General features: G+C 40.2%; 1 protein-coding gene across 5 annotated transcripts in view; it reads left to right on the forward strand.

Annotated features, from left to right (window-relative positions):
• The window catches only part of LOC126332472 (sterol regulatory element-binding protein cleavage-activating protein), a 298,242-nt gene that overhangs the window by 105,497 nt on the left and 169,597 nt on the right, over positions 1–23,148 (forward strand). For all 5 annotated transcript variants that reach the window (XM_049996613.1, XM_049996609.1, XM_049996612.1 and 2 more), the window contains exon 8: positions 2,917–3,051. In XM_049996613.1, the coding sequence (XP_049852570.1) occupies positions 2,917–3,051 (135 nt within the window). The remainder of the gene's footprint in view (positions 1–2,916; positions 3,052–23,148) is intronic.

Consider the following 23,148-nt stretch of genomic DNA (forward strand, 5'->3'; position numbering starts at 1 on the left):
TAATAACTTTATCCTGGACCACAACTACTTCACCTTTGAAAGGAAGGTATATAAACAAATCTGCAGCACAGCCAGGGGCACCCACATGGCACCCTTTTATGCCAACCATTTTATGGGCCATCTAGAAGAGACCTTTCTAGCCTCCCAAAATGCCAAACCCCTAGTCTGGTTCATGTTCATTGGCGATATCTTCGTAATCTGGACTTAGGGCCATGCCACCCTATCTTCATTCTTTCACAACCTCAACACCTTCTCCCCTATCTGCCTCACATGGTCCTCCTCACCCAGCATGCCACACCTTCCTAGATGCTGACCTCCTCCTCTGTGATGGCTCCATATGCAACTCTGTCCACATTAGAACCACCAACAGTACCTGCATTTCGACAGTTGTCATCCCTTTCACACAAAAAAAACCCTCCCACACAGCTTGGCCAGCCAGGGACGGCATATCTGCAGTGACAAGAACTCTCGTTGCTCACTATGCTGAGGGTCTCGCCAAGGCCATCACAGATATGAACTATCCCCCAGACCTAGTCTGCAAAAAGATCTCTTGCCATTTCCTCTCACAATCCCAATCCTCCCACCATCTCCAAGAACCATCCATAAAAGAGTGTCTCCTTCAACACCCGGTACCAACCCGGACTGAAACAACTGAACCACATCCTCCATCGGGCCTTTGGTTATCTAACATCCTGCCATAGTTTTATCCTATCCCATCATGGGCCAGGCCACCTGTGAAAACAGCCATGTCATTTACCAGCTCTGCTGCAGTCATTGCACAACTTTTTATATTGGTATGACTACCAACCAGCTGTCCACCAGGATGAATGCCCACTGCCATACTGTGGCCAAGAGCAGAGTAGACCATCCTGTGGCATAACAAGCAGCTACATAACACACTTAATTTCAGTGGTTTCTTCACTACCCAAGCCATCTGGCTCCTTCCTACCACTACCAGCTTTTCTGAACTCTACAGAAAGCTGTTATCCTTACAACACATTCTCCACTTCCGTAATTACCTCCTCTAGGCTTGACATTATTTCTTCATTTGTGTTGTTTGTCTTAAGTTTCTGTATTTACGCCAGTAGTAGAATATAAATTGCAAGTTACAACTAAATGTTAGTTCCACATAGCAAAATATTAGAGTACTTTGGAGTTGTAGAATCTAGTTTTGAAACAGTTATTCTGCCAAGAACAGTTTTCTAATTTTGCATTCCTTATCTGGATAGGATATGATAAAACCATTGTCCTAAGTACAATAACCCTGTACGTCCTGTCCAAACAACATGCCGCATTGCTGCACATGGTAACATGATGTCCCACTACACACGAAATTCCATACAGAAACGTGACAAAAGCTGTATGAGCAGAACAAACACCAAGCATGGGCTTCTACATATTGCAGCTGCACATATGCAGTAAAGCCTGTCTTCTGGCAATCTTTGGCAAGTGCTCAAATGCAACAATTTGTAACAGATCACAGGAAAATATTGTGAATGGTAGTTTGAGAAGAGTTACTTTCAAAGTAAATTTTCTTTACACAAAAAGAATTGTGTTTGAGAATGTGTTGTGAATTTCCTAAATTGTAAAGCGTTTAACACACTTTAAAAACTTAACACTTTGAGGACCAGCCACTTAGAAAAATTTTGGGATCAGAAGATCAGACATTTATGTCATCATTTCAAATTTTACTGGCACAGTTGTATTTGATATAATTTAAAGGGTAACACACTAAAAAAAAAAAAAAAAAAAAAAAAAAAAAAAAAAAAAAAGACCAATATTGTATGTGAAAGCTTAGCTTTTCTTGTAGCTATACTACATGTATATTTATTTAAACTATGAGCTATTCTTATTTGTGTATTCATGCTAATTAACAGTGATGTTGCTGTTGACTGTCTACATCAAGTGTCCTATGCTCTGTATATCGGCTTGCTGTTGTTTTCGGTGAGATAATGTGACTTGAGCTATGATTAGCTGACAAAAGCGTGTCGCAATCTTGATCTCAGTGCTTCAGAATCTAATGTGTTGTGTTTGGTAGAATTCATATTTATGCATTCGTAATACGAATACATGTTGCTGCACATCAAAGATCTTTTGCTGGGTTTCGTTTCCTAAAGTGCTGGGAAGTTCTGTGCCGATGTGTAAAACCTTTACCGTTCAAAGGATTGTTGAGTTTTATAGTTCTGAGGAAAAGTGTACTGTTACTTAACATGGAGAAAATGGATATTCACCCAAGAGAATGTGCATTTTCACCTTAGAAAAAGTGTATTTTTAACTGAGAACTCTGGGGATTCCCCCCCCCCCCCCCCCCCCCCCCCTCCCTAGTTCACATACGCACCCTGTGTGATACACTATCCAGAATGATTGTTTCACCTAATTTGCAGTGACTTTAAATGCATGGGCACCCAATGGTTTATTTAGTGTTGAGATAACATTAGAAATTGTCAGCCTGTTCCTCTAAGTATGACAGGAGAGGAACACCAGTTTGCCATCAAGTGAAACAGAACCAAATTGGAGCAGATCTAAGAAACACACAAATTTGAAAACATGACTTAATTTCTAACTATCGGATTCTTTTTAGGATTCTCTCTTAGCGAGAAAGTTCGTGAACCACAAAGAAAGGGTAAGATGTACAAGAACTGAATGCAAAGAAAAGTCACTTTAAATCCTGTATCCACAGAGGACTATGAAATGATTTAGGGAAAACAATGACTAACAGAAAAAAATAAGTTTTAGAGTAATGAACTTTCGGTTACAACAGATGAATGATGAGAACTGAACTCGGACAGTGGCAAGTTTCCCACCCAGTACGTTGCTTGTTATACTTTTATTTTTATGTGGAGATGGACAACTATGTTCATATTTTTTGCCTAGTTATGGATTTTTCGTACATCATCTGATTATTTATGTTTCCAGGTTTTGGCATCTCTCTTAATGTCTGTGGGTCTTTGCTTCTCTTTTGGCCTGACCCTGTCCATGAGTGGTCGTGATTACTATCCATATCTTGTTGTAATTGTTGGACTGGAAAACGTAATTATTCTCACAAAATCGGTAAGTAGAAACAGGCCTATAAATTTATCTTCTTCTTCTTCTTCTTCTTCCTTTTTTTTTTTTTTTTTTTTTTTTTTTTTTTTTTTTTTTTTTTTTTTTTTTTTTTTAGTCGCCCTTATGATTGTGGAGTTCCATTGTGTGCACAGCCATCAATATTTTACTTGATAACAACTATCAACTATAAAAAGGAAACAACAAAAGTGCAGAGAGTATTGAACAACACAAAACTGGAAGCTCTTTTAGAAGGGCAAAAAACTGAATTGTACATAAATACAAGTACTGGAGTTTTGCTATATCGTGCTAGATGTTATTGCTTTTATTTGGATGCATATTTCCCTACTTAGCAAATAGCACATACTGCAAGTTTCTTGGGGACAGGGTAAATAGTTTGTCCCTGTACTCTTACCAAGGATGGTTGGGCAATTGTGAGACACTTGACTCGTATTCAGAAGGATGAGTTAAAATCTCTGTTGGGTCATCCCGATTTAGGACTTCCATGACTTGCCTAAATCACTTCCTTGGAAACAGCGTGAGTCGTTTTTCTTCTCTCTCCTTCCCCAATCTGAGTTTGTGGTTTGTCTCAAATGATCTAGTTTATGTGGAAAATTAGACCCTAACTTTCCTTTCTTTATGCCCTCATGTCTCAGCAGTGTGTTTGGAAATTATTTGTTTTTGTGTTCCTGTTGTTTATGTGAGGTAGTGCCAGATTGAAACTTGGGCAGTGTCTTGAAAGGGTTAATGTTATTATTTTCTTTCATTTTTTTTTAAACATCATCTCTAGTTGTCTTCTTAGGTGTCGTGCGGATTTTGCTGTGTGTACTCGACACCTGTGTTGACTGCTTGCAAAAGTGTCAAAATAATGTGAAGGGAAATGACAACATTAACTAGATTGTAAATCTTGAAAGTTGGAACTCATTGTTCTAATTTTAGTATAGTCCAGTTAGTTCCCTGCATTCTATAAAGTATATGCACATAATAGCTTCTCTCAGAGTTTGTCCAGTAAATGCCATAAACATGTAGACCAGCAAGACTTCAGTTATGTAGACTCTTTGTTGTCCCCCTTTTTTTAAAGAGCTTCCTACAGGAAAATTTATTTTTAACGTGTACTGACTAATAAAAAATTACAAACTTTTACTGATTTGAGGATCTGCCTAAAAGTTTACCATAACAACTATTGTAAACTTACACCGTTAATTGGTTGTCTATGTTTTGGAAATACAAGGAGAAATAAAATAAACAAAAATAAGCTGTGTACATTAATTTTTATCTTCCATGCCTTGTTTGTTTAGCCTGTCATCTGTGGTACCACATTCTTTAATCATCATCGTCATCTCCTCCCCAACAAGGGGAGCTGTGAAATTATAGAACTGAAATCCGCAATGTGCCCCCTCTGCCACTTCCCCCTCCCCCTTTTTTTTGGGAGGGGGGGGGGCACATTGTGGATTTCAGTTCTATACTGATGTGAGAATGTTAACAGTGTCTTTTACTTAAAAACATATTGTCTGCTCGCTGCTCTCTCATTAATTGTGTAGACCCAGCAGCTAACACGCCTTGTATCGTTTGCATCGTATCTCAGGGTGACACCTGACAACGTTGCTGCATGAAGTACATAAGTGTGCCACTGGTCCCAGTCTAGACTTTTAGTGTCTCCTGCAGAAAAGTATGCTATTGGAGATTATTTGGCCAATTTTGAAGTCAGTTTGATTCTGACTACAAATGAATTCAGGCAACTGCAGTTTAAACATGGTAGATACCCATAAAAAGCCAAAGTACGCTGTATAGATACACCTGGTTGGCAAGACGAAATTTGCTGCCTGCTCACTACTCAACAGAAGCAATAGTATATAAATAAAACTCGCTATCACAGTTGAGTCCAATTCTCGAAATTTCTCACATGCTGTGATCCAATGCCATCTGTTGGTACTATCTCCAAAATGGGTCTTTCCACTATAATTATTTTTGTGATAACAACTGCAGTCATTTTAATGTGATTTGTTTCATTTGTTAGACATTTAATACTGTGTTAAAATTTCTTTCTCGTTTCATTTGAATGTTACCATCTTGTTCTAAAGCTGATTGAAAGATGGTAATGTTTTCCCAAGTATTCTAATACGTGATCAGCTATCGAATTTTCATTTGCAGTGCACTTCGTGAATCATTAGTTTCTCATAACCAAATAATATAATAACTTCGGTTCATAATCATGTATTGGGTTCTGAAGAATAATGCTATGAGAACTTCTATTGAAAACCTATTCCAATACAATAAAAGTTTGTGAATTGATAGAATTTAGTGCTGTTTCCTTCAGAGTTACACCAAATTGTTAATTTTTTTAAGCAAAGTGTTAAATTGCTGTTGTAGCTGCCACTGCCAAATGTAGATGTTGGCGTGTGGTGGAGGAATGTTGGACATGGATGGAAACTGTCACAATGCATCATATTAAAACTTGGCCGTGATCTTCAAGTGTTTTATTATTCCCAGCTACAGTGCCATGCTCCTCTCTGTCTATGTCACGGGGTCCTGCGATGCCGAGGTCGCAACTTCGCTGTTTGCGAAACAGCTTGGCACGGGAGGCTACCTTAGAGACCCATACAGTGTATTGTGGTGTGCTGGCCATGTACAGCTGCAGAGCTTCGACAACAACAGGCTGCACCAGCAGCCGACTCAGCGGCCTTTGCCTCAGGATGCGTTTGCATGTGTTGGGAGCCAACAAGACTGCCTGTGGTAGCAAGCCGTCGAGTAGCCCGCTGCTGGCTGGCTACGGACCCCGCGCTGGTCTCAGAGAGTCAAACCAGCAACCCGCTGTGGTCTCAAACGCTGGCGTCCCATCTGCTGCTGTATGTAGCTGGTGGTGTGACACACCCTGCCATCCAGGAGAGCTGCCACACTTGAATCCCCTCATTAGAAAACCAGCACCTATTTACACGTGGCTCTGTGCCTCTGTTTTGCTAACGCACCTCTCCAAGTCACGTACTCATAACACCTAGGTAGGCCAGTGGGCTCCTTTTGCCTGTAACTTGCAACATGCAAACCGCAGCATTTACTCTTTTCAGTGGTTCTATGACCCTGTGGTCTCCATTCCACTTTGCAGCCGCTGGTAAGCGTAACTTTGCCAACAGACCTGTGCCTGGCTGTAACTTGTGCACTCAGAAATATTGCACCGAATCTAACTTTTCCTATCTTAACGGTGGTGCTGCTACATTATTCGCCCCTTCGGAAAGACCAGCTCCCCAAGTTGACCTCTAACTACTCTTAAACTTGTTTGGGTTGGCTCGTACTTACAACATATGTACTCCTACTGTTAGAAAACTTAGATGTGGTGTAGTCCTCTTAAACACATGACGCGAGACAAAACATAAAAATTCCTTACTGGATGACCACTCCACTTAATGCTCAATCAACCTCTTACCTATCCATCTTTCGCCCTCGGTATCCAATCTACTGGGATTTGGACTATCGCCGATTCCCTCTTGGAATTGGCTCTTCACCTGATCAGAATGAAAACAGCACACAACAGAGTTAAGGCTGCGATGGCACCTGGCACAGAGGTGCTCAAAGAATCGTTACTTGTCATTGCTTTTCCCTATATTGAGCAACGTGCTGCACAAGCTGTTCAGCTGATATGCAGCCCTCTTGCTCTGGAATGAACTGTTTTATGGATGTCAACAAACTTGACCCCAGAATTTGATGTAACAAGGTCTGATTCTACCTTGTCATACTCTAAAGTTGCTTCTTGCCAGTACAGCTGCAGCTGTGTAACATTCAGTTGCGCGACTCCTGAAATTGATGTTAGTAGATGGAAGGTTGGTCTTATTATGTTACATGCAGTTCCATTGATTAAAATCCCACTCCCCTCGAGATCTATATGTTTCGCTTCTGGAAATACTCCCTGTTTAAAAAAACTTGCTACTACTATCAAATTTTCGTAGGTGGAGAAGATCCAATGCATCCCGACCTGTTGCAAGTTCAAATTTGGCTCCACGATGTCCCTTGGACAGTCTATTTCCTTCCTCCTGGCTAAAAATAACTGCACTGTGCACTTGTCTGGATTGGTGCTTATCACCCTGGCTGGACACACCGTTAACTTCCCTCTACGGCATCTCCGTAATTGCTCCCTTGTCATCTCAGCATACCGGCTGTTACCTGCCAAGATCACCAATACCTCCTCAGTTTTTACTTCTCCCAACTTGCTAAATGCTCCCCATTTCAGTGGCCTGAGGACAGTGATCACCATCACCCTTCTCCCCCTTCAAAATACTGCTGCCCACAACAGGCTCACAATACTGGAAAAGACATACAACATATGAAAATACAATGCCTAATTGATCTATGCAAACCCAATGATACATAACAAGAAAAAAAATACAAATACAGGAGCCACCTCTAACTGATGATAACCATTTGTCAAATCCATCGTAGAAAAGTACTGGCACTGACCTAAGTGATCCAAAATCTCCGGTATGTTTGGAAAGGGGTGTGCATCCATTACTGTCTTATTATTGAGGTATCTGTAGTCACAACAGAACCTGTATTTCTTAGTTCCATCCATAGATTTCTTAGGCACAACGACAATGCCTGCTTCCCAGCAAATATTACTATGTTCTATAATACCATCCGCAAGCTGCTGATCGACGAAATCCTCCACAATCGGCTGCAAATACCTTATATTCTGTGTGGTTTATGGTAAACGGGTGCTTTATTTCCTGTTGGTATCCTGTGTTGCACTAAAGGAGTTGCTGGTAACAGCCCTCGCAGAAAAAACAAATCCTTAAATTCCCACAACAATTCTTCCATATGCTCTTTTTTCCCCTCCTTTCAAATGCTTAACTTTGCTACGCAATGCAGTTTTATCGGCACTTAGTGGTTGATTGCTATGCCTACCTCTGGAACATAAGTCTTTGTCATCTGGTACATCCAAATTCACTTCTAAAACTCCTTTTCCCAAATTCGCATCTACAGCGCTAGAATTATCGACGTTCAAGGGGTCTACTCGCCCATCGTTTCCCTCTTGTAAGCATACAATACTACATTTCACAAAACAACCTAATGGATCCAAAACTTAATTATCCTCCAATGGTTCAATAACAAATACCGTACCCACAGGTAGATTAGACCCTACACGTACCCAAATCAACTTCCCGGTGCCACTACACACACACTCATGCGAATTAAGCCTTAATGCTAAAGTACGCGACTCAATTAGTTTGTTCATTACATTGAGCACCCCTCGCGACAGCTCTGCATTGACAACAGTTTCCCTTAACTGAAATAACATTCCACCAAGTTCCACAGTTTGTTGTCTGAGGTCAATTTTGTCATGATGTTGATGGAAGAAATCTACTCCTAGGATCATGTTTTAGTCCTTGCTTACCCATGGTGCTAACTCCATGCATGCATCAAATCGGACTTTCCCTATGCGAAAGTCAACTGTCACTGACCCCAAAGGTGTTACCTCCTTATCCCCCACTGCACGCAACCTGTGTGGTAGTCCTAACTTCCTTTGTCTCATTAAACTCTCAGTAGCCACTGACACTTGCACTCCTGTATCCAACAAAATCGTAAAACTTTTTAGTCCCTGTGGATCCTACCACTGAACATTCCACCTCTGCATACGTATTTGTAGCATTGAAATTAAACAGGAGCTCCTCTGCCGTTTAACGATTGTCCACTCCTACTAACTACAGTTCTCCACCCTTCACGCTGCTGACTTCCACCCCTTCCTCTATTCCTCGGTGACTGAGTCCATTGCCTCTGCACATGTCCTTTATGACCACACTCATAGGTTGGCAAAGCTTATAGGTGACAGCATAGGTGGGGGTGGTGGGATCACTCATGGGAAAATTCCTGCAGTAGTGGCTGTTAGAGCAGCACCTTTTTTAGATTGAAGTCAGCTGATAGGTATTCCTGCTTAAGGGAAGTCTCTCTAACAAAGGAACCACTTTTGACAAAGCTTAGGTATCCGAGTAATGAGGGAATTAGTATATTTCATCAAAATATAGGAGGTGTTAGAGATAAAGTTAGTGAATTGCTTATAGATGTTTACTCTGAAATTATTGGTATATCTGAACACTTCTTAAATAAGGAGACAATTCAGAGGCTTCCCTTACCAGGATACAGGCTGGCAGCTTTTCTAGGAGCTCTTTGCAGTGTGGGGGAGTATCCATGTATGTGAAAAATGGAATCTCATTTGAGTCAATTGATGTTTCAAAGTACTGCACTGAAAAGGTGTTTATATGTTGTGCAGGTGTGGTTAAATTTAATGGAGCTAAACTCCTAACTGTTGTTATTTATAGATCCCCAGACGCCGATTTCACAACATTTTTGCTAAAGCTAGAGGAGGTTCTTGGTTCACTTTATAGGAAATACAAAAAGTTAGTTATATGTGGTGACTTCAATATTAATTGTGCAAGGAAAAGGATGCTGGTAGACCTCCTTAATTCATATAGTCTTATGCAAACTGTATTCTTTCCAACAAGAGTGCAAGGGAACAGTAGAACAACCATAGACAACATTTTTGTTCATTCCTTATTACTAGAAGGGCATTCTGTTAGCAAAAAGGTGAATGGCCTTTCAGATCATGAAGCACAAATTTTAACTCTAAAAGATTTTTGTGCTGCAATACATGTTAAATATAGTTATCAACTTTTTAGGAAATCTGATCCAGTTGCTGTAGAGACTTTTGTAAACCTTATCAAGGAACAAGAGTGGTAAGATGTCTATAGCGCTGATACAGTAGACGAGAAATATAACGCTTTCCTCAAGACTTTTCTTGTGCTCTTTGAAAGTTGCTTTCCATTAGAACGTTCAAAACAGGGTACTAGCACAAACAGGCAGCCTGGGTGGCTGACTACAGGGATAAGAATATCTTGTAGAACAAAGTGGCAATTATATCAAAACTTTAGAAACAATCAGAATCTAAATTTAGCAGCCCATTACAAACAGTATTGTAAGGTGTTTAAAAATGTTATTAGGAAGGCAAAAAGTAAGTGGTATGCATGTAGAATAGCTAAGTCTCAGGATAAAATTAAAACCATATAGCCAGTCGTAAAGGAAGTGGCTGGTCTGCAGAGACAGGTCGAGGATATAGAATCAGTGCGTAGTGGGAATGTTCATGTTACTGATAAGTCGCATATATGCACTTTCTGAATATAGCAGGTGAACTAAATAGAAACCTAGTCCCAACAGGGAATCATATAGCACTCTTAGAAAAAAGTGTTCCGAGACTGTTACCTGAAATGCTCCTCCATGATACTGACAAGAGGGAGATTGAGTTAATAATTAAATCACTAAAGACTAAGAAGTCTCATGGATATGACGGGGTATCTAGCAGAATACTGAAGTATCGTTCTGTATATGTTAGCCCAGTACTTAACCATATTTGTAACTTTTCCCTTTAGGAGTGGTCAGTTTCCTGGCCGATTAAAGTATTCTGTAGTGAAGCCACTTTATAAAAAGGGAGACAGGGATAATGTTGACAACTTTAGACTTATTTCCATGCCATCGGTGTTTGCTAAAGTTATCGAGAAGGTTGTATATACAAGGTTACTGGGGCATTTAAATTCACATAATTTGCTGTCAAATGTACAGTTTGGTTTTAGAAATGATTTAACAACTGAAAATGCTATATTCTCTTTTCTCTGTGAGGTTTTGGACAGATTAAATAGAAGGTTGAGAACACTATGTGTTTTCTTTGATTTAACAAAGGCTTTTGACTGTGTTGACCACAAAATATTACTGCAGAAGTTGGACCATTTTGGAGTAAGGGGAGTAGCTTACAATTGGTTCGCCTCTTACTTTAAGAACAGAAAGCAGAAGGTAATTCTCCGCAATATTGAGAGTGGTAGTGATGTTCAGTCGCAATGGGGCACTGTTAAGTGGGGCGTTCCCCAAGGGTCGGTGATGGGGCCACTGCTGTTTCTTATTTTGCTGATGACACCAGATTGGTAGTGAAGGATCTTGTGTGTAATATTGAAACGGTATCAAATAATGTAGTTCATGAAATAAGTTCGTGGCTTGTGGAAAAAAAATTGTTGCTAAATCACAGTAAGATCCAGTTTTTACAGTTTCTGACTCACAATTCAACAAGAATCAATATGTTGATCAGACAGAATGGGCATATTATAAGCGAGACGGAACAGTTCAAGTTCCTAGGCGTTCGGTTAGATAGTAAACTGTTGTGGAAAGTCCATGTCCAGGATCTCGTTCAGAAACTAATTGCTGCTTTATTTACCATTAGAACAGTATCTGAAATAAGTGACAGTTCAACACGAAAAGTAGTCTACTTCGCATACTTTCATACGCTTATGTCATATGGTATTATTTTTTGGGGTAATTCTTCTGATCCAAAAAGGGTATTTTTGGCTCAAAAATGGGCTGTTCAAGCTGTATGTGGTGTAAGTTCGAGAACCTCTTGTTGACCCCTATTCAATAGTCTGGGAATTCTGACATTGCCCTTTAATGTTGTTTGTTGTTAGCAATATTAGCCTATTCCCAAGAGTTAGCAGCTTTCACTCAGTTAATACCAGGCAGAAATAAAATCTGTATGTGGAATGCACTTCCTTGACTCTTGTGCAGAAAGGAGTGCAATATTCTCCTGCATCCATTTTCAATAAGCTACCACAAGAACTCAAAAATATTAGCAGTAGCCCAATGTCCTTTAAGTTTAAACTGAAAAGTTTCCTCATGGCTCACTCCTACTATTCTGTCGAGGAGCTCCTGGAAGAGCTAAAAATTAAGCAAATTCCAGTGTTACATTGTTGTTTTTCTTTATTTAAACTTATGACTTCTCACCTGAATATGTTTTTTATATTTCATTTTATCTGTTTCTACTATAGTGTTATAATTTCATGTATTGACTTGTTTCATGAGCATGGAGATTTCTCCTTAATTTGGTCCCACAGAACAATAAATAAATAAAAATAAATAAATAAATAAAATAGCTTTAAACACTGTCTATCACGTACCCCCGTTGCCACATCTATTTCTTCACATTGTATTACCAGCTGAATGGCCGAATACAAATCTTTCAGAGTCCCTTCATGCACTTTCCGCACCATTGCGCTGGTAACCCCCTCAAAAACACATCAAGTGCCCTTTGCTCGGCCCCCTGCAGTAGAATACCATTTGCTTCATCACTCTGACCCAACTCGTAAGTATACTCGTTAATTTCTCTTATTCTGTCCGCAAATTTTTCTACCGTCTCCCGCTGTCTCTTTGTCATTGTACTCAACCTCTCCCTAAAGTACCGAGCGCTGTTCAGTTTCTTCTACCTCTGTAAAAGCCCCTCCCTCAACTGCTTAAACTACCCTGCCTTCCTTAAGGCCTGAGAACACCTTACATAACTTAGCTACAATTAACAACTGTTCATCAGACCAACCATACATCACAGCTACAGTTTCCAAGTCCTCCGCAAACGAACGCACATCCTCAGATGCTTTGCCAGGAAACGGAATAATCAAACTCGCGGAAGCTGCGTCAGTCTCCTGCTGCAGTACCCTAGGCAACGACGACTGATCAGATGGGGTTTCCCGCTCCCTACTAGATGTTAATTCACTTCTCAACTGCGTATTGTCTGCTCTTAATTGTGCTACCTTTTTCCAATAATATCTGTTTCAGTTCTTGATTCCGACACACCTTGCATCCCTGACTCTACCATTGTGTTGCTTTCATTCCCATGTAGTCCCATTTCAACCTATAAAATCCCACAGAAACAAAACATTTAACTACAAAAGTAAACTGACTTCCTACATCTCAGTATCTCATCCTACGTTTTAGGAGGGGATAAATAAAACATCATACTCAACTCAGTACACAAGTAATTAAATGTCACAAAAAAAAGAGAAGAGAGAAAGAAAAAAATCTTACTGTCCCAAACACACTAACTTACCCTGACAACGCAAAGGAAGTGAACATCCAACACCCAAAAAGAAATATTGGTCAACACTCACCAAATTTCGTGACAGTAATGCAGGCGGTGGGCTTGAACGTCGTATTGTACAGATGACGCCCGCTATTTTGACACCAAATGTAGCTGTCGCTACCAAATGTAGATGTTGGCATGCGGTGGAGGAATGTTGGACATGGATGGAAACTCGCCTTACAATTGAGTAAATACCGTATTTTAATGAACTATTCCAAGGAATTTTCATTCCCATTGCATTGTTACTAAAGTGCGCGTCATTTATGTTGGCGGCCGAGTTTAGGTTCGTTCTACGCATCTGACGTCACAAAACACAGTCAGCCAATGAACAGAGAACGACGTTGCCAGATCTCGACTGCAGTGCAGAGCATGGATGAGTGTCTTCAGTTTTAGAAACCTTCAGTCATAAATAAAGTAATAGAGCAAAAGCAATGTCTTGATAGCAGACTTTCTTTTATAGAAAGTTTGGAAAAAGCATTCTTTATAGTAATTGCTTCATATTCTATTAATTAATTAAACCAAACAAGCAATAAGACTCCTAATTCAGGCGATAGCAAGGAAAGGTGTTTGTATCAGTCTCACGAACCGCTTTTTCGCATTAAAGAACAGCTGTAATTGTTTATTTCCTATTGTACTTCGACAAAGTGTGAGTAATTCATAGTCATACCAACAGTGTTTGTCAGTATTTTGCGTGACGTGTTTAGAGGCCTCATGGCATTCTGTAGTCAGACAAGTTGCGATAGCGTAACGGTTAAGGTGTAGGGCTACTACGCGAGAGGTTATGAGTTCCAACCTTGTGTGGAGCTTAATATTTTCATTATTTAAAAACAATATCGAAGTGCCTTTCTTCACGAATTATATTCGTTTGAATGCAATTTTTTGAAATTTCTAGTGCTTTGTCTCTTCATTAACCCTTTTGCTGCTGCAAACGCGTGCTCTCCGCATTCCGCGCTGTGCGCGGCTTTGTCATCACTGCACTGCTCGCCTGTTCAGACACATGATGTTCCCACTGCTTTGACACACTTATTATTCGATTTCACAAAAACTATTTGGCCCAAACATTTGATTTTTACACGTCTTCTTGACTGATACTTTCCCCCCATAAATGACTTAATTTTGTTTCGATGTTCAATGCAGTTATTATGCAGCATTAAATGTAGTAAACCATTGCACGAAATTTTGAAGAGTTTGCAGAGGTATAAGTCCATAGTGTATACTTTCCGTATGGTCGATTTTAGCTGCCACAATGTTGAGAATGAAATGTGGACAAGGTACCTAAATTTCATATAAAATTTACTGTATAACAATATCTCATTTTATTTAAGTACCACATAGGTGTCGTATGTAATATTGAGAAATATTCCGTCTTTTGCCACTGTAACAAAAGTTTTATTTACACCGGATGCGTTTGGCTTTATTTTAAAGCACTTCAATCAATGAAATGTATGGCACTTACACAATGGTGCTTGTGTTCTCTTTCTTGTTTTTGTTCCACAGTCGCAGATTTACCAGTGGTACTGAAATATATTCCTCTTCTGCAACTGTAATAACCGACTTATTTATACCAGACGCGTTTCTCTCTTTTGAAGCCTCATCAGTGGACAGTATTTTGTCTGACTTTGGCACAGAAAGGGGTAAATTATGCTGCCACAAAAGTCTTTGGGCACCTACCAAACAGCATCAAAAGCCTGACAGATAGCCAACTAACATTTAAAAATAAATTAAAAGAATTTTTAGATATAAACTAAGTAAAAAAAAAAAAACTTAATCATTAGTGTCATGCAATATTTTGTGTAATGTAATTTCTTGTACAGACATCTTTTATTAACCTGACACGTTCCACATCATTACGAAGTGTCGTATTCATGATCTATGGAACAAGTATTAATCTAATCTAATCTCTAATCTCCTCCATTGCTAAGTCACCTTTCGTAGTTTTGTGCTGCGGTAACACAATATTCAACGTTTGTATTGGCTGATCAGTGTTTTAGCAAATAAATTATATTTGTGTGTGCCACACACAAAAATTATATTTGAAACAGCTCAGAGCACTTCACTGATTGACGGAATATTCAAGTCCTAATGTTTTTGTAAGTCCACAGTTTTGTTTAATGTATTTTGTCTACTTCCTTTTGATTGACTGAAGTGCTTTAAAATAAAGGCAAATGTGCTCAGTGTAAATAAAACTTTTGTTACAGTCACGAAAGACGCAATATTTCTCAATATTACATACGACACCTATGTGGTACTTAAATGAGATATTGTTATACAGTAAATTTTATATGAAATTTAGGTATCTTGTCCACATTTCATTCTCAACATTGTGGCAACTGAAATCGATCATACGGAAAGTATACTCTATGGACTATTACCTCTGCAAACTCTTCAAAATTTCGTGCAATGGTTTACTATATTTAATGCTGCATAATAACTATGTTCAACATCGAAACAAAATTAAGTCATTCATGGGAGGAAGGTATCAGTCAAGAAGATGTGTAAAAATCTAAATTTTGGGCCAAATTGTTTTTGTTGAATCGACTGATAAGTGTGTCAAAGCAGTCGGAACACGATGTGTCTGCACAGGCAAGCAGTGCAGTGACAAAATCGCGCACAACGTAGAATGCAGGGAGCACATCCTTTGTAGCAGCAAAAGGGTTAATGCGGCCGTGGTGGCTTTACTTCATGAACTGCGCGCTCCCCCCTAAATGTAAGCTTGCGAACTATGCTAAGCTATGGCGCTGCTTCTATTGGCGCGTGCGTCGTGTGCAACCAGCTACACAGCAATCTCCCGCGTCCGGGCGGGCATGCGCGAGCCGCCAAGATAAAAGAATTGAACTATAATATTGCTTTTCTTTGAACATGTTGTATTTCTTCATCATTAAAAGACTCTTATATCCAGTGTCCAGTAGTATTATTTGAAGTATTGTTCCATATTTAGGCCACTCCAAATGGTATTTTAGAGCTACTGCCAGCATAGGTTTAGACTGCTTCTAACATGGAGAATATACACCTTTATAGCCACTCTGTGAAGTAAAGACGCTACAACCATTATAGCCACTCCTATGAATCACAGAGGCTACAGGTAATAGGATACAAAGACAGTTCTTCCCCTTTTTTCATTGTTGAGACTTTCGTATTCTCTTCTGCTTTCAAAAACATCGACTTTCTTCTTCTATTACTGTGACAAGGTCCCCCTTACATTGTACTACCAGATGGAGTGCTAGATGGACTTGAGCATTTTTAATGAGGTTGTTACTCCTCCTCCTCCTCCTCCTCCTCCTCCTCTTTCTTCACCATTTGGAAGGTGAGGCCCTGTGCTTGGAGCTGCTGCTGGCAGAAATTATGGATAACTTTTAATATCTAGGAAATGTGATGATGCTGATGATGATGAATGCAAAAATCGAGGCAGAAGTTATCTACCATCACAGTGGGCATGGTTTGGAATCAAGGGTACAACAGAGCAACCCATTTTATCAGTAACTGAGCTTAGTCTGGGTAAGGGATGAAGTAGCGGACAAGATATACTTTATACGCATATTGACACATGCATCAGAGACCTGGACAATGACTAAAAAAGAGCAGCATCCAACCCAGTGGAATGACATACCTAAGAAGCATGTTAGGGAAAATTAGGAGAGAGAGAGTTAGAAATGAGGATATTATGAACAAAATTGGAGTAGAAAAGCTGAATGGTAGATTTGAGAAGAACAGGTAAGATGGTTTGAACATGTAAAGAGAATGGAAGATGGAGGAATATCAAAACAAATGATGGATGCCAAATTTGAGGGCAAGACTTGTAGCAAGATGGACTGACTCACTAAAGACCAGTTTAAGAACGAGGAATGTGGATGGGACCAAAACAGCTAAAGAAGACTAAGAAGAAGAATTGTGGAAGACAGGTGGAAGTGGATAAGTACCTTAAATTTCCCAACCCACTCTGATTGTGGATAATGGGGAAACAAAAATGAAGACTTGTGCTATTTGTAACCTCAACTCTGCTCATATCATCTGCCAGTCAGCTTTCTTAACAACATAACAAAGTTTTTGACATAAACTGTAAGAATCCTGAGTTTACATGGACAGCTTAAGAACAAGCTGTAAAATAAAACATTACTCTATGTGATCAAAAGCATCCGGACACCCCCAAAAACAAACGTTTTTCATATGAAGTGCGTTGTGCTGCCACCTACTGCCAGGTACTCCATATCTGCGACTTCAGTAGTCTTTAAACATTGTAAAAGAGCAGAATGGGGCACTCCATGGAACATACAGACTTCGAACGTGATCAGGTGATTGGGTGTCACTTTTGTCATATGTCTGTACGTGAGACTAACACACTCCTAAACATCACTAGGTCAACTGTTTCCAACGTGATAGTGAAGTGGAAACATGGGGGGACATGTACAGCACAAAATCATACAGGCCGACCTTGTCTGTTGACTAACAGAGACCGCAGACATTTGAAGATGGTCGTAATGTGTAATAGGCAGACATCTGTCCAGAGCATCACACAGTAATTCCAAACTGCTTCAGGGTCCACTGTAAGTTCTATGACAGTTAGGTGTGAGTTGAGAAGACTTGGATTTCATGGTCGAGTGGCTCCTCATAAGCCACACATCACGCCGGTAAATGCCAAATGACGCCTCACTTGGTGGAAGGTGCACGAGCGTTGGATGATTGAACAGCGGAAAAACATTGTGTGGAGCGACAAATCACGGTACACAATGTGGCGATCCAATGGCAGGGTGCGGGTATGGCGAATGCCCAGTGAACGTCATCTGCCAGCGTGTGTAGTGCTAACAGTAAAATTCAGAGGCAGTGGTGTTACGGTGTGGTCATGTTTTTCATGGAGGGGGTGTGCACCCCTTGTTGTTATGAATGGCACTATCAAAGCACAGGCCTACATTGATGTTTTAAGCACCTTCTTGCTTTCCACTGTTGGAGAGGAATTCGGGGACGGCGATTGCTTCTTCCAACGTGATAAAGCATGTGTTCATAATGCACAGCCTGTGCAGATTTTTTTCCACGATGATAGTATCCCTGTAATGGACTGGCCTGCTCAGAGTCCTGACCTGAATCCTATAGAACACCTTTGGGATGTTTTGGAATGCCGACTTCGTGCCAGGCCTCACCGTCCGACATCGATACCTGTCCTTAGCGCAGCACTCCATGAAGAATGGGTTGCCATTCCCCAAGAAACCTTCCAGCATCTGATTGAATGTATGCCTGCAAGAATGGAAGCTGTCATCAAGGCTAAGGGCGGGCCAACACCATATTGAATTCCAACATTACTGATGGAGGGCACCATGAACTTGTAAGTCATTTTCAGCCAGGTGTCTGGGGATACTTTCGATCACATAGTGTATATACACACTCTCAGCCTCTGTCCTATGTTTTTGTTTTGACAGTGCATTTGAAAATCGATAGCAATAATGAACGTGGGTTTGACACTGAATTTAGCGGCTCAGAAAATGATGATGAAAGTTACGTTACGTCATTGGAGACTCTTTAAGTGACCACAGTTTGTCAGCTGACATTTTGGCAAGTGCTCATCATTGGTATATCTGCTGTGCTCTACCCAATTTCTCCAAGATTTTTGTTGATAGGAAATTCTTTTTGTTCATCTAGTGAACAATTGTGTGGATGATCTCGTGCCTCATGTGGATCAGTGCTTTGGCAATGACTTGATATACAGGGTGTCACAAAAAGGTACGGTCAAACTTTCAGGAAACATTCCTCACACACAAATAAAGAAAAGATGTTATGTGGACATTTACAAAAAGGTACAGTCAAACTTTCAGGAAACATTCCTCACACACAAATAAAGAAAAGATGTTATGTGGGCATGTGTCTGGAAACGCTTAATTTCCATGTTAGAGCTCATTTTAGTTTCGTCAGCATGTACTGTACTTCCTTGATTCACTGCCAGTTGGCCCAATTGAAGGAAGGTAATGTTGACTTCGGTGCTTGTGTTGACATGCGACTCATTGCTCTACAGTACTAGCATCAAGTACATCAGTACGTAGCATCAACAGGTTAGTGTTCATCACGAACGTGGTTTTGCAGTCAGTGCAATGTTTACAAATGCAGAGTTGGCAGATGCCCATTTGATGTATGGATTAGCACGGGACAATAGCCGTGGTGCGGTACGTGTGTATCGAGACAGATTTCCAGAATGAAGGTGTCCCGACATGAAGACGTTTGAAGCAATTGATCAGCGTCTTAGGGAGCACGGAACATTCCAGCCTGGGACTCGCGACTGGAGAAGACCTAGAACGACGAGGACACCTGCAATGGATGAGGCAATTCTTCATACAGTTGATGATAACCCTAATGTCAGCATCAGAGAAGTTGCTGCTGTACAAGGTACCGTTGACCACGTCACTGTATGGAGAGTGCTACGGGAGAACTAGTTGTTACTGTACCATGTACAGCGTGTGCAGGCACTATCAGCAGCTGATTGGCCTCCACGGGTACACTTCTGCGAATGGTTCATCCAAAAAAAGTGTCAATCCTAATTTCAGCGCAAAGGTTCTCTTTACGGATGAGACTTCATTCCAACGTGATCAAATTGTAAATTTTCACAATCAACATGTGTGGGCTGACGAGAATCTGCACGCAATTGTGCAATCACGTCATCAACACAGATTTTCTGTGAACGTTTGGGCAGGCATTGTTGGTGATGTCTTGATTGGGCTGCATGTTCTTCCACCTACGCTCATTGAGCACGTTATCATGATTTCATATGGGATATTCTACTTGTGCTGTTAGAACATGTGCCTTTACAAGTACGACACAACATGTGGTTCATGCACGATGGAGCTCCTGCACATTTCACTCAAAGTGGTTGTACGCTTCTCAACAACAGATTTGGTGACCGATGGATTGGTAGAGGCGGACCAATTCCATGGCCTCCATGCTCTCCTGACCTCAACCCTCTTGACTTTCATTTATGGGGGCATTTGAAAGCTCTTTTCTACACAACCGGGTACCAAATCTAGAGACTCTTCGTGCTCATATTGTGGACGGTTGTGATACAATACTCCATTCTCCAGGGCTGCAACAGTGCATCAGGGATTCCATGCGACGGAGGGTGGATGCATGTATCCTCGCTAATGGAGGACATTTTGAACATTTCCTGGAACAAAGTGTTTGAAGTCACGCTGGTACGTTCTGTTGCTGTGTGTTTCCATTCCATGATTAATGTGATTTGAAGAGAAGTAATAAAATGAGTTCTAACATGGAAAGTAAGCGTTTCCGGACACATGTCCACATAACATATTTTCTTTCTTTGTGTGTTAGGAATGTTTCCTGGAAGTTTGGCCGTACCTTTTTGTAACACCCTGTATATACACACAGATATGAAAAAGCACCTCAACTTTTTCTGATAATTCCGTGTGAACCATCCTTAGCTGAAGCTAAACTGCATTTAATCTTTACTGAATACCCCAACACCGAATTAAAAAAGCTTTTGCACATGAGAAATGATGTAAATATTGACAAAAATTGGATGCTTTAGGAAGGCGACATATATGAAGGAAAAGGAACAGAATTTGACAAAATGTATCAAGAAATGCCACACTTAATTCTGATAATAGAGACACTGGTGAAACCTTTCTGAATAAAGGTTATTGCCCTAACAGAGATATTTACTGTGCTTCTCCTCAACTTATTGACTTATTTGTTACTGCACAAAGAACTGATATGTAAGAAACTGTGGTCTGTCAGAAGAGACATGTCTCCATTATTTTGCTGTAAGAAACTAAAGACAGGCGAAATTTTCTGAGAGGTAAAAACCAAAAGCATTTTATTGTGTTTCAGTAATGATACTAAATTACTATTAGAAAATCATTACTACTATCATAGTTTTATGAGGGTTGACTGAAAAGTAATGCCTCTACCTTCGTAACTCTTCAACAGTTGGGAGCATTGGTATGTGGCAGGTACTGGTTGTTCAGTAGAATCTTCTCTACAGCTCCAGTTGGCAGCAAGCCTTAGCATTGAACAGTTGTGTTGTTACAGTGTAAAGTATGAAACCCTGCGCAGTCAGTCAGTCAATGCGATTTAAGCAACGTGCAGTCATTGAATTCTTGACAGTAGAAGGTGTCACCCCGAAGGAGATTAATCACAGAATGAAAACAGTTAATGGTGATTGTGTTGATGTGAGTACTGTGCGTCTTCATCCTTCTAATGCGGGAGGAGTTCCTGGAAAATTTCATGTCTGTGCTTTCATTTCAGGAGTCAGCATCTGGGGTACCCATTGTGCACAGATCTTCCAATAACCAAGCAAAGCAATAATGTGACCCTTACGTTCTTGTGAAATGCCGATTGTGCTTGCGGTTTCTCTCTGAGTGATACGACGATCGTCCTGACTCAGTCTGTCTACATTTTGCATGTGAAACTCAGTGGTTGTTGTCACAGGACATCCAACTCTTTGTTTGTCACGCAGGTCAGATGTTCTTGCCTCAACATCTTTAAACTTACTTGCCCAATGGCACATAGTACTCGCATCAACACACGCACCATAAACTGCTTTCATTCTCCGATGAATCTCCTTTGGGGTGACACCTTCTGCTGTCAAGAATTCAATGACCTGCACCTTGCTTAAATCGCATTAACCAACCATTTGTGCAGGGTTCCATACTTTACACTGTAACAACACAACTGTTCAATGCTAAGGCTTCCCATTAACTGGAGCTGTAGAGAAGAGGCTACAGAATAAGCCTGTACCTGCCACATACCAATGCTGCCAACTGTTGAAGAGTTATGATGGTGGAGGCATTACTTTTCAGTCAACCTTCATATACGACTCTAATATTGATTATGTTAGTTATCAGTAACTACTTTTTTCTCATTAACTGGGATTGATGCATGACACTGCAATGTAGGTTAAAAGTGTCTCACGTAGTCCCCCCCCCCCCCCCCCCCCCCACACACACACACACACTCACTTTGTGCTTATTATCATACATAGATGATGGTGAAAGTGAGACATATACATAAAATGGTAAACATCATATGAAAATATATTCCCCGAGTTAGTTCTTGCAGTGAACTAGAAACTGCTTCATAACTCACTTTGAAATAGAATAATTGTTGTTATCATCAAAGTGGTCAGATAAAAAGCATTAACAGCCTAAAGTCCTTCAGTTTCTGCCAGTTCATAAGTAAGGTGCCGAGCAGTGAAGTGAATTATGGCACGCATTTTAACATGATTGATTTTAAATGGGGAGAGGGCAGAGGGTGAGCAGGCACAGGCAAAGAAAATGATGTTAGGAAGAACAATGGTGCAGGAGAAGTGTGTACCATTATCTTGGATAGTTAGCTTTCTTATCTGAGAAAGTGTCATAGATACCACACAGCAAAAAATTTTTGAAAAAATTATATGTGAAAGCTTAGCTTTATTTGTCACTATACTTCACTTATATGAACTTAAACCATTAACTTTTCCTGTTTGTGTGTTTGCACTACTTGAGAGTGATGTTATTATTGGCTGACTTCTCCACCTGTCCTGTGCTCTGAATATTTGCTGTCATTGCCTGGGGAGATCACATCACATCACATGAGCTATGGTTGGCTAAGAAAAGCAGGCACAATCTTAATTTCAGTGTTTGGGAAGCTGCCGTACTGTATTTGGTGGAATTTATATGTATACCTCTGTAACACAACGTGCAATAAAGATATTTGCAAAATGCATTGTTTTCTACAGCTCCAAGGGGAGGTATATTGTGATTCAACATGGGAAAAATGTACTTTCTCATGGGGAGTAGAGTATTTTCACGTGGGGAAAAAGTGTATTTTTAACTGGAAAATCTGGGGAAAATCCAGGAATTTTTTTTTTCTTACATGCATATACTGCATGTATAAGGATACCAATATATGTTTCAAGTTAGTACATGATATAGCAGATATGTGATTGTTTTCACTTTGAGCATATTTGATTGAAAACCCTAGTATTTCATGCAAAATTTGTTCCGAATAGTTAAAACATTTGTACGAGTGTCAAACTCACAAACATACTTTTTATTTCTTCGATACGTCTAGCTTCGCAGTTTTTAGGAGTGTCAGTATAATTTGTGGCACACTTCAGCCATTTGATTATAAGTTTCTTCTTGTACTGTTTTGGTTCTTCAGAAGTATTTTCTATAGTTTCAGATCTGATGTATCTATTTTGTTGT

The sequence above is a fragment of the Schistocerca gregaria genome, chromosome 2 (assembly GCF_023897955.1).
Source record: "Schistocerca gregaria isolate iqSchGreg1 chromosome 2, iqSchGreg1.2, whole genome shotgun sequence".
Lineage (NCBI taxonomy): Eukaryota > Metazoa > Arthropoda > Insecta > Orthoptera > Acrididae > Schistocerca > Schistocerca gregaria.